The sequence below is a fragment of the Equus caballus genome, chromosome 3 (assembly GCF_041296265.1).
Source record: "Equus caballus isolate H_3958 breed thoroughbred chromosome 3, TB-T2T, whole genome shotgun sequence".
Lineage (NCBI taxonomy): Eukaryota > Metazoa > Chordata > Mammalia > Perissodactyla > Equidae > Equus > Equus caballus.
The window spans coordinates 120,351,307-120,364,166 of NC_091686.1; the positions used below are offsets into that span (position 1 = coordinate 120,351,307).

Genomic DNA, 12,860 nt, shown 5'->3' on the forward strand with positions numbered 1-12,860 from the left:
TGACCGTAATCCTCCGGCCAGGGTTTAAAACATCACCATGGCCTTGACATGTGGAAGGGCCATGCAGTGTACCACTGCCCATTTGGAAAAAATGCAGGGAGTTCTCACTCCGGGGACCACAGAAGTGGCCATGCATGCTGAACCCATTCAAAGGGATCTCACTAATCAACGTGGAAATTACAAATGTTCCATAAGCTTTAAACTTTTTTCCAAGATATTAAAAACTCTCTTATTGGTGGTTACAAATGTAAAGGGAAATTAAAAATAGTAAAACTAATATTTACTTAGTACACAGTAATTTAAAACATTAGAAACATTGAGAATTCAAGGATTTTATTTCTTTGCAACAGATGTATCGAGAGGAGTGTGACCAGGACTGGCTTCTTCCGCTTGCTGTCTCACTCCCTACACAGGGCAAGCATCTCTTCCACTCCTTGGAGAATTGTCTTTCTAACTTAGATCAGATTCCAAGATTTTATCCTTTGTGCTTTCAACATTGTGAAATATCTTCAAGGGTTCCTTTAACATGAAACGTTTTCCTGGCGTCACTTCTTCTGGGATGTCTTCACCCTTTTGGTCACAGACACCCTCCTCACTTACGTCGATAAGCTCAGCTTCACTTTTCCTCTGGCTGTGCAGAAGAGTCTCGAATGGCAGCGGCTTCAACATCCCCAGGGTCAGCGATTTTTCCTATAACTCTATTTACATTCCATCTAAATTTCTCCTCCAGCATCATCACTTATCTGTTTTTGTTTTTGTTTTTGTTTTTGTTTTGCTGACCCTCATCTTCGTGGGACAATTCCCTCTTTGATGGTCCATCTTTGTAAAACGTCACACAAGTTCATCACGGGGAGACAAGGAGGCAACACCTCCACATGCTTCGCTGTCTGTGTGTGAACTGACAGAAGCACAGTGATCAACCAGCGAAAGATGCTGAAAGAAGAGACTTGGTCATGAATCACGACGCACAAACATTATTAACTTCGTGGTTTGTGGACCGAGGAAGTGGTGGCAAAGTTTGTCCTTAATGCAATTACTCACAGTTCCGTACACCATGGTAGCTGAAATCTGGACCGTGTGGTTGGGGGACTGGCATTATATTGAACGGAACCGTGGTGACCGGAACGTGTGCATATTGGAACGGTGCACAGTGAAGATTGTTTATAGCCAGGAAATTTGGCCAGGGGAAGGTGTGGCATTTGGTTAAAGAAAAAAACTCTGGACTGCTCTGAGGTCAGATGTGAAGATGTGCCGTTTGTGCACTCACTCAGTCATTCAAACACGTTTACCCAGCACCTGGTGGAGTACAGAGGAGCAGTGCACGGAGGAAGCAGACATGTCCAAGGTATGTATCTACTGACGTTGCGTGGGACAGGACTCTGGGCCCTGTGTTTCAGAAAGGCCCGGGTGCCAGTCCCATCTTATGATCGGAGCCACCCCTCCTGGCTGGGACTGAGAGAGTTCTTCAGTTATAAGAAACACAAATTGACGCAGGCTAACAGAAGCAAGAAGGAAGTTACTGGAAGGCTCTGAGGGAGCCACAGAATCAAGGAGAGAGCACTGTAGCTGGACAGGGGATGTCAGAAGGAGCAGGCGTTGGGCAGGACTGGGAATTCAGCTTTGGGAATCCATGACTATTCCATTTTCTACTGCTGTTTAACAAATCACCTCGAAACTCAATGGCTTAAAAGTGAACCCATTTACTTTGCTCAGGAACCTGCAATCTGGGAGGGTCTTGAAGGAGATGTGTGCACCGGCTAAACAACCCACCAGGGTCTCTCAGCCGATGGGAGGTGAGGAGGTCCTGGCAGGAGGAAGGGGCACCCCCGGGGCTGATTCCCAGGATCCAGGCAACCACCCCTCAGCCTTCCAAACCTGGGATCCAGACACGGGTTAGGGACAGTGGCGGTGAAACCATAATCCTTACAAAACAGTAACTAGTGTCTTTAGCAGCCAGTGGTATGAAAATGGGATGGAGGACTGGCCTCGATCAGAAAAGACTTAAGAGACAGATGTAGGTACAGGGGCATGACCCTGGATCCTGGGTCAAACCAACCAACTAAAAAAAGACATTTCTGAGACAACTGGGGACATTGCTAAGAGGGAGCAGAATTTAGATGGGAAGAAATCGGTACTCATTTTGCAAGGTGGGATGGTGGTAACTGCTTATGTAAGAAATGCCCTTAGCGTTCACAGATGCCTGCTGATGGGGGGAGGGGGGGTCAAGTGACGGGAGTCTTGAATTTGCTTAGAAATGCTTCAGCCAAAAGGAGAAAGTAAATGAAGGAAGTATGGCAAAATCTGGAGAACAGCTGAAGCGAGAGGATGGGAGAGGAACAATTCCATATGCTATTTTCTCTACTTCTGTACATATTTGAAAGTTTTCATTAAAACTTTTTTGAAACTGGAAAAAAATTCAAAAGCTGATAATAATGGAAGTAGTTCCCTTTTATTGAGATTCGTGTACAGTAGGTACATTATTTCACTTAATTCTCACGAAAAGCCCACTGGTAGTTCTCTCGCTGCTTGACAGATGGGGAAATTGGTTCTGAGGCAGAAGAACCAGCCAAAGGCTCACAGCTGTGCCAGAACCAGAGCTCAGCCCGGGGTCCAGGACCCAGCCTCCAGCATCGGGAGCCCCAGGTGTCAGGGCTGCAACCTCCACGGGGGGCGGGGTTGGGGACCAGGTACAGGAGGCCAGGCCCGCCCAGAGGAGGCCTTGGGCCTGCAGTTGGAGATCCCGTCCCTGCTTGGGGCAGCCGGGACCTCTGAGCTGCCTTTGTTCTGCCTCAATGCACCATTCAGCCCAGGGTTCTGGGGGACAATGGCTCCCACTGTGCAAGGAGGCAGCGCCCGTCCTGGGCAGCACAGCAGCTCCCAAGTGGCCCTGCTCCCCAGCAGGCTGGCAACTGCCTCCTGGGCTCAGGCAGAGGAGGCTGGATGCCGTCAGGGGACAATCATCTGTCACTTCACACATGCTGTTCCTCCTGCCTGGAATGGACTAGAATGCCAAGTCCCAACACACCATCACCCCTAACCTGGAGAATGCCACTCCCTTCAGGGCCAAAGGGCCTGTCCTCTGTAGAGCTGTGACCATACCCCTCCTCCCACCGATACGGCTGAGGGGAGCCCTTCTCCTTCTGACCCTTCTCTAATGTTTTTAGCCCCACATGCGGCTGTAACAGACGCATTGCTGCACACGCGGCCTGAGCACCACACCAAGCAGCCCTGGGGTCAAACCCAAGACCCTCCCAAGCCAGGCGCATGATCAGAACTTGAATGGACCGCCTGCCCTGCCCTGTTGGTCCCACCACCCAACGTGGAGGTCAGGAGTGCGGGTCTGCAGGCGGATGGCCTGCGTGCAAACCCCAGCTCTGCCTCTTACACGTGTGACTCGGGCAAGTGCCGAGGCTCAGTTTTCTCCTCTGTAAGATGGGGATAATACACACAACGTTGGGTTTTGTGAAAATCCACTAAGACGATGTACTTAGCATCTGGCACATAGTAGGTACTCAATAAAATGGTTAACCATAACAACGGCTGTTGTGTTTGTTTTATAATTATTTAATACTGAAGTCCACATGGGTCATTTTACACGAGGGCTGACCCGCAATGTGCTTCTCTTTGTAGGGCCCGGTTCAACCAGCAGGATCCCCAGGGCGCTGTGGGCTTGCAGACTCCTCCAGACTCTCTCCAGAGGCGGCCCACTCTCTCAATGGCATCCGAGACCCTGGGAGGGACGGGCCCACGTCTTAAGAAGAACAAAACGAAACCAGGAGTGCGGAGCTCTCAAAGGAGCCTTCTGGGACCTGGAGCGTTTGCCCCAGAGGCAGTAAGACTTGGGCGAGGGGCATCCTGGAGGGAGAAGAGAGAGCCAACCGTTCTGCATACAGACAGGGAGAAGCGGCGCGGAAGGAGGCCAGACTACGAAGGATCAAAGGCTCGTGGAAAGACGGCATCAACAAAGCAGAGCCAGAGGGGACCGGCTGCCAGCGGTGCGAGCACCTGAAACAGGAGGAGCCAGAGCACAGCTTCCCATGGTCCCACCTGACAGCTTGGCAGCCTTCATGCTGGGGATCCATCCTTCCCGCCTCCCTCTTTCTCTCCCTTCCTTCCTTCCTGGGATCGTCTTGGGTCTGTGACTCCACAGTCCTCCTGTTTTCCTCCTGCCTCGGTGGCCACCCCAACTCTGTCACCATCACAGAGTCCTTGTTCTCTGTCCCTTAGACGTTGGTGAACCGTGGGCTCTGGCCTCAGCTCTCTTCTCTCTTTCTCTCAACCCCACCCTCACTCTCTCTGCCCTAGTGACAAGGCTTCTTCTGTGCCTAGCACATAGTAGGCGCTCCAGGAATAGCTGTCGAATAAACGAATGAATGAGTGAGTGAGTGACAGCAGTAACCTTGTTCTCTAAGGTCTCTAGCGTCCCCCCCGGCATATAAGGGGGTCAGGACATGTCTGTAAAACAAAAGGGGAAAAAACGTTCCATCTCATTGGTATTCAGACATGAATTAAAACAAATACTTTTCATCTCTGATATTTGCAAAGGTCACACAAATTAGAATACCTAATGCTGATCAGCATGTGGTAAAATAGAGAAACTTTCTGGAGAATCATTTGGCAATATGTGTCGAGAATACTAAACCCATTCATAATTTTTACATAAAATTGCATGCACAGCACTCTCTCTGAAGAAATTATTCCACAGTTGGGGGAGGGATGGGAGTAGGGGGTCTTCATGTACAAATAATGTTCATTCATTCAGTTTTAGTTACAAAAGAAAAAAAAGCAACATAATTGTCCAACAATCAGAGGGCAATTAATTAAACTATGACACATCTATTGTGGGAATAGTTTGCAGCCAATAAAAAGATGGAATTTGGAGGCGGGGGTGGGGGTGGGGGTGGGGGGCCGGGCTGAAGTAACCACTTCCCGCTCACTGCCCCCCAGGACTTGAGAACACACAGGGAAGGTGGACAGCAAGAGGGAGGTCAAAAAAATCTGCTTTATTAATGGTAAACTTGGAGGAAAAACCGAGCTAGAGACCCCCTACCCGACTGCCCCTCCTGCTGGGCCTGTGGGGAGGAAGAAGTCCGAAGGCTGGACTCTAACAGGAGGGCACCGCAGGCCGGCCCCAGCACAGCCCACGGGGTGAGGGCCCCAGAGCGCGGGGAGGAGCAGGGCCCTTTAACACCGTAGCCCCGCCCAAGAGGGAAAGGCTGCCCAATGGGTGACAGGCTGTCACCACTCCGACCAATCACAAAAGCCAAGGAGGTGGGAGGCGGGCCAAGGAGTCCCCACCCCCAGGAATTCCAGCCTTCCCCCCCGACAGCAAAGTAGGGCCAATTATAGCATTTCCCAGCCCAGTGCAAAATGAAAACGCAGAGCCCCTTGTGCAAAAAGCAAGGGGAAAGTGTCATTAAAGGTACTAAAATACAAAGCTTTTTCATTTTTTCCATGACTTCTTATGGTGTTATTTATTTGCGATTTAATGCCAACTGAAATAAAGAAAAAAAAGTTTAAATTATTAGCGTGAATTTTATTGCTCATCGTTCTATTGTACAGTTTCAGCTTTAAATGCAAATCGAAGCGCACTGAACCGGAATGCAGAAGCACTGAAATCCTCCACCTGAAACTGCTGGCTTCTACAGGCAAATGCTCCTCGTTCCTCCCAGAGCAGGGGCAACCCTGCATGGAACTAACTCATCTGTTTCTATTTCACTTTGAGATGTTCGCACATTCTAGGCACACATCTCTACTCTTGGCTCAATGACAAATAAGGGCTGAAAAGAAAGGAAGCTGCTGTTGTCCTATCTTCTTTTTCCTTCAGTGTCATCATTTCAGCATCAGTGAGCAGCTAACACAGGGAGGTAACATGAGTAAGAAAGGATGTGCCAGGGTACTTGGTCCTCATGCTTCTCAGAATGTCGCCGCCTCCCTTCTGCATTCCGAACAAGTTCGGGTTCAGGCCGACAGCGTGGCATCTCAGGGCTGTCAGCACTTCCACTCACACAACCACAGACACACTGATCTGGCGCGCAATCGCAGAATTCTGGTGGCCCCACAACACATGGGAGGCTCAGCGACGCTCAGAGTGAACACAGGTAAGTGTGTTATGGAAGCTGCATGAGGAACAGCGGAAACACTTGTTGCATGTGTCACCTCTGCTTGTGCGCATGCTCCACTATCCCATCAGACGTCACTTACAAAACACAGGTTCAAAGATAAAAGTATTAAAAATTTCAAGATGGTGACAGCAGAGCATTCAACCAAGCACACGGCCCTTCTGAGTAGGGGACCCTATATGACCGCACAGGCGGCACACCCGTGAAGCCAGCCCTGGAGCAAAGCACTGGAAAATTCTTATAATCTCATGCTTAATCAGAAAAATAGCCTTCAAAATGGTTTATAGAGAGAGATTACAGCTTTTATTAAAAACAGACATGGGCACTTACAAAAGACCGGAAAGAACTATGAGAGATTGCCAACAGCGTGTCTCCCTGCGAGGCACACTGGAGACCGCTGCCCTCGTCATCCGCGTCGCTGCTCTGTAGTCCTCCCGACCGAGCCCAGCAGTGCACAGCCACGCTTCCGGTTCTCAAGACCTAAAACACCTCTGGCAAAAACCCCCCTTAGCTCTGCGGGCTTTAAGGACAAAACCCAAAAGCTGTAGCAAGTTAAGACAACCAGGAGATCATGTGGAAAAACTGTATTAGAATTTGATTTCCATCTCACAGAAAGAAAATGGAAAACACCCTACTGCGTGTCTGCACCAACCTCCGAGTCAGCGCTGATGACAAACAAATGAGCTGCCGCTCACAGCGGGGTGTATGGGTGGTCCACGCGGCGGTTTGGGAGATGGACAACAATAACCCCTCCACACGGGGGGCCTGTGGAGTCCACACGGCCTTTGCTCATCACAGCCTGGGACAACCCAGGGCAGGAGGCAGTGCAGGGAAACTGAGGCTAGAGAGGGGATGGGATTTGGTGGAGGGCACCCAGAGGTGTCCCATCGCGGCCTCCTTCCCTGCCCCACCCCTGAGGCAGAGACAGCATAAGCCGTGGAACCCCAAGAAAGCTTGTGGAAGCGACGCTCCTCAATGGAAGCAAAAGGAAGAAAGATCTGAGCAGTCCACGCCCTGATTTTCAAAAATTGACGGCTGACCCTCCAGGCCCTCCCTCTGGGCTGGCTTTAGGTCGGTGCCACAAGTAACCGCCCCCCCCCCAGCCTCAGTTTCCCCATGGGTTAGGGACGGAGTTGGGTTAGCCAGTCTGATGATAGTTTTACAGGCCAATCTAACTCTTACCGCTAAAGAACAGATATCAATACTTGCTAAGTGCTGCCTGTGCCCCTGGGCCTGGGCTGGGCACGCGCACATACTCCAGGCCGTGTAATCGAATGCCGCAAGTTCACCAGGAGGATTCCCGTCGCGAAGCAGGGTGGGGGCTTCACGGAGATGTACAGCCCCGGTTACAAGTGATCTGAGCAACAAGCCAGAGAAGAAACTAAGGCTCCGAGAGACTGTGTGACCCGCCTGAGATTGCAGACCCAGAGCCAGACCCCACCAGGCACACAGGTCCCCTGGCACCAGACCTGGGGATATCTCATCTGGCTGGAGCCACCCCCTCAGTAGGGCCCAGGAGGGGAAAACGGAACTTGGCGATTTTGACTTAAGTGAATTACAAGAGATCAAAGAAGATTCCTAAAACAGAAAGCAAGAAAATCGAAGTGCCTCCTGGTTTTATGTATCTCGAGTCTAGGTCACGAGGGACAGGGCTCCTGGGTTTCCCGATAACTAGGAAAGGCTGTGCAAGCAGGGGTGCTGTTGGCTGCAAGTAACAGAGCGTCGGCTCAAAGTGCGTAACGGTGAGGAAATAAATGTACCAGCTCACGGAACTGGAAGCCCAGAGGCGGGTGGACGTCAGGCCTGGTTAACACAGGGAGTCACAGATGTCACCCACATCCCCACTTCTCACTCACTCTTTGCTCTGCCATCAACTGTGTTGTTGGCTTAAAACTTACTCCCTTCACGCCCTCAAGGTGGCTGCCGGCAACCATGGGGCTTCCATGTGCCATCACAAGAGAGGGACTGGCCCCCTGCAGCCCTCTCTACCTTCCGCTCGACCTCCAGAACGAACTCCCACGTCCATCCTGGAACCAGTCACTGCAAGAGCGATGGGATTACCCTTGGACCAAGCTCGTCCAGCCCATGGCCACAGGTCTCTTGCTGGGAACCACCTGTGTTCTTGGTGGTGTGAAGGGGGACAGGCGGGTGGGGAGATCAGCCACAATACGCACCACAGAATGCACATCTGCCTGAATGCTGGGTGTTCGGCCAGCCTGGGCAGAAAACTGATGCCATCCAGGGCACAGCTAGTTCAAAACACGAAGGCGGCAGAAACCACCTAAATGCCGGTTCAGACAGGCCTGGGCCGCCCTCCTGATCTTAACCACTTCCCGAGCGAGTCACTGCACTCCTCCGCTTCACCTCCTCAACTATAAACTCAGGACGACTCTGTGGGGATAAACAGATCACTCTGAAATCACACGGAACCCACGAGGATGGCAAGGACAGGGGGTTACAGGGACAGGTGCGTTCCTTTCCACGGATGAAAGAGGCACATGCAGACAACAGGGTTCAACGGCTGAGGTGCTCGAGGGAGGGAAAGCCGCGCCCGTGGTCCCAGCACAAAAGCGTGCCCCCAACGTGACTTACCCATCAGGCGTCTGGGAGCAACTGCTGCTTCCCAAAGGGACCCAGTCACTGCCACAATCTACCTCATCAGCATCTACCACCTCCCCTGGGCCAGGAGCTCCTGGGTCTGGTCCGCCACTGCCTGACCAGGGCCAGACCCAGAGGAGGATGTACTCGGTAACCCCTGCTGCGTGCAGGAGAGTGAATGCATTTCACAGACCTGGTCTAGCCTGGAAACACCTGTCCAACTCACCCGAACGCTGAGTCCCGGGGCTGCAGCAAGAGAACACAGCCAGGAAGCATCCCTCCTGGGGCCACATCCAGCTCTTGAGAAAAGTCGGAACAGAGACTCCTGGCATCCTCCTATCCCTCGGGGCCTTTCTCTAGGGCCCAGGTCCTTCCATTCTCCTAAGAGCCTCCACTGTGCTGCTCTCTGCAACACCCACTCATCTTTGCAAAGTTCTCTGTGCCCCCAGGTGGCCTGTACCCACACTTAATGATCACAACAACCCTCATTCAGCTGAGCTGAGCCAAGAGTTAGGAGGAAAAAAAGGTGTTCTGACTAATTCACACCAAGGTGTGAATGACTAACAAAACCTCAACTCTTCCCAAGGTTTTTGAATTTTTTATAAGAAGAGATGCAGGAACTCAAGCAGGACTCCCACTGGCGAACATGCCGTTTAACTTGAGACCTAAAGGATGAGGAGTCAGCCATGAGAAAAGCAGGTGACTGTTTCAGGCAGAAGACACAGCCAGTGCAAAGGCCCTGAGACAAGAAAGAAAATGGCCTGCTTAAGAAACAGGAGTATATCAGAGCCACTGGAGTGTAGTGAGCAAGTGCTGGTGGACCAAATGACCAAGCAGAAGAGAAATTTGTACACCTGGGTCGTTTGCGAATTCTTAGCATCCACTATTTGCTCCTGAAGCTCTTTCCAGGAACGAAAGTTTTAAATTATAGCAGTGTTGTTTATTAAATGCCTCCAATTAGACCTAATACTATGCTGGGTGCTTTCTATATTAGCATAATCACTAATCGTCCCAACAACCCTGTAAGATAAATCATTATTATTTCTCCCTTTACAAAGAGAGAAAGTGATACTCAGAAAGGTTTAGTAACTTATCCAAGGCTGCACAGCATATGCAGAGTCAGAAGCAGGATTTGAACACAAGTCTATCTGACATCCAAATCAGTGACGGACCCTATGCTCTCAGCACAGCATGTAAGCAAGATGCAATAGTGTGGAAGTCCATTTTCAAGCAGGGAGGCCAGAATCTCATCTAATTCTAATTCTAATAATTATTGTTATTGCTTTCACTCCCTGAGGACAGGAATTTCTGATCTGGATCCTCTCTGCATCCTTAGCACCTGAGCCCTATGCCCTATACGCAACCAGCACTCAGCCTGGGATGTGGACAAAGGCTGAGCCTCAGTTTCCTCATCTATGGACTGGGTGTAAGGGTGTGTGGACCTCGTGTGTGAGGCCCCAGGGCACACAGGTGCTCAACACACTTTAGCTGCCAGTGCACGGTTTATGGTTCCGAGGTGCCTCCTCCATCCACCATCTCACCTACTCGCCAGACTGTGGGAAAGATGGTACCATCCACTCCATTTTACAGACGGGGAAACTGAGACAGCGAGAGGAGACTCTCCTCAACATCACAGGGCCCGAGGGCAGGCGCTCTGTCCAGCCCTAGGGCTCACACAGGACTGGCACTGTGGGTGCTCAGTAAATACTTGTCGAATGAAGGAAGGGGCATTAAAATCATCACTTCTCACCCTTATAACGATGCACTTGCCCCGGCTCGCGCCTGCTGAGAGCTGGCAGGTTTATGAAAGAAAGGGGCTGGTGGAGAATGAAGAAGGAATTCACGTCTGCAAATGTCCACCATGGGTCAGGCCTGGCGCTTTCTACTCTTAACCACAAAGCCCTGAGCCCTGTCCATCGCCCTGGATGTGGAGATGGGAAACCCCAGGCTTCCTCCGGAAAGCCAGACCAGAAGCACCTGCCAACATCCCCTGTCTGTGCCAGGGCCAGACCACTGGAGCCCCTGCCAGCAGCCAGAGGCCTGTTTCCCCCTCCACCACTCAGCAGGCTGGCAGCAGAAGGAACACGCCAACCCGCACTGATCCTTCCTCCACCTCACCAAGGCAGGCGACAAAGGTCCCCGAGAAGCCATAGCTTGCGGCCAGCCCTCACCAGCCACGCAGCCCTGGGCAGCCCTGCCCCCTCTCCCCTCACACACACCCATCAGCAAAGCATGACTCAGCGGGTCTAAGCGGGATGCGGGGAGCGCCACCCTCAGCATCCCTCCGCCCAGGCTACACACCCAGCCCAGCCTCTGCACTCCCCGCCCGGAGGCCACGGAGCCCGCCCGGCGCTGGCCCAGCGCTCCCGGCCTCGGCCTCCGCAGGGCTCCGGCTACCGGGTCTGGCCTCATTTCCGGCGGACACCACCCGGGAGCGGAGTCACCGCCGCCGGGCCCACACAGGGTCCCTGACACAGGCACCCACGCGCACGAGCACCGCGGCGCGCAATGCCCAGGGCCCCTCCTACAGGGGCAGCCACCAGGGGACCTCTTGCTAAAAACCCGCAAACACTTCTGCAACCAGCCCAGCAGCCCCTAGGGAAGACGCAGGCAGTCCCGAAATCCCTAAGCCCGGGAAGGTCTCCAGCCCAGAACCCCCACCGCTGCAGGCGGACAGCCCGCGGCTAGCTCTCCCCATCCTCGTTGGAGACTTCGCTCCGCGGGCGCCGGGCTGCAGCGGGCTCGGCAGCGGTCCCCACCGTCCCCCGGAGAGGTGGAGCAGAGGGACCCTTGGAGGTTACCGGCCTATGGGAGCGGGGCGCTGACCCTCTGGATTCCGCCAGCCTCAGGGTGGGGGTTGGGCTTGGGCATCTACGGCCAATTTAGGGGATTTCAAATGCACGGCCCATTTGGGGTGGCATAGTCCACTTTTTTGGAAAATTCTGACAGTTTGGGGCCAGCTAGTATAACTCTAGGAATAAAAACCAACCCCAAACCAGCCGCTTCTCCCACCCACTATGGGACCCTGCCTCTGGAGGCCCAGGGAGGGGCCGAGGACAGCGAGCCTCTCAGGCGAATCCGGCAATGGATTTTTTTTTTCTGGGTCCCTCTTCGTCTCCGGGGAGTGAGCAGCCTAGAAAATTCTGCGAGCTTTGGGCAGGGCTGAAATGGCAAACCCAGCATTCTGAGCCATTAAATTTCCCCGGGATTTCTTCCCCAGGTTAGCCGCAGGGATGGCCGTTTTGAAAATGATGGCCAGGGCCGGCCGATTCAGGATGGCACCAGGCCCGGGGGCGGAAAGCTGCCTGCCCCTGCCGGAGGGCGGCGCGGAGGAGGGCGCTGCCCTCTCGGGCGGCTGGGCAGCGGAGGCCGGCGCCCTCGGGCTCCCTCCCTCCCGGACCCGGGCGGGGTGGGGTGGGGTGGGGTGGGGTGGGGGGACACGACACACAGCGCGCGGTCCAAACCTTCGGAGGGCATTCGGTGCGACGGCATCCCCACGCCGCGGCCGGCCGGAGGGGGCCTCAGACAACACGTACGTTACCTTCAGTCACATAGCTGTGGTCCCGCAGGAAGCTGTGGTTAATTTTCCGCGTGTCCGTGTCCTCGCCCATTGAAGGCCGTGCCCGGTGCCCTGGGCATGCCCCGCCGCCGCACACCGATGCAATCCGCAGAGGTCGCGCCGGGCGCGCGGGCCATGCCGCCGCAGCCTAGCAGGGGCGCGGGCCGCCGGGGCCCCGGGGGGCGGGCATCGCGGCCGGGGGCGGCCGGGGACGGGCGGGCGGCCGGGGCGGGCGCCGCGGTCAGGCGAGCGCGCGGCGGGCGGGCGGCGGCCGCGGGTGGGGGCGGGCCGGGGCCCGGGCGCGCATGCCGGCCGGCCGGGGCGCGCTGCGTCCGTGCGCCCGCGGCGGCGGCGGCCTGGTGCGGGGCGCTCGCTGCGGCGGCGGCGGCGGCGGCGGCGGCGGGAGGGGACGCGCGCGGCGCTGCGCCGACCGAGCCGGGGCCGAGGCGGGCTGCGCGGGCTGGGGCGGCCGCCGCCGCTGTCGCAGGCCCCTCCCTCGCGCCGCCCGCTCCTCCGCCCCCGCGGCCCGCGCCGCCCGCCGCGCGCCGGCCGCCGAGCGCCCTGCAGGTGGAGCCGCGCCC

At 54.5% G+C, this 12,860-nt stretch overlaps 1 protein-coding gene across 2 annotated transcripts in view; it reads right to left on the reverse strand.

Moving 5' to 3' along the window:
- The window catches only part of PPP2R2C (protein phosphatase 2 regulatory subunit Bgamma), a 141,540-nt gene extending 129,040 nt beyond the window's left edge, over positions 1-12,500 (reverse strand). Inside the window, exon 1 of one of the 2 annotated variants that reach the window (XM_023638387.2) lies at positions 12,262-12,500. In XM_023638387.2, the coding sequence (XP_023494155.1) occupies positions 12,262-12,331 (70 nt within the window). In that variant the 5' untranslated portion in view covers positions 12,332-12,500. Of the gene's footprint in view, positions 1-12,184 lie in introns of both variants that reach the window. The other variant, XM_023638388.2, reaches the window with a different exon arrangement.
- Positions 12,501-12,860: the final 360 nt, after the last annotated feature.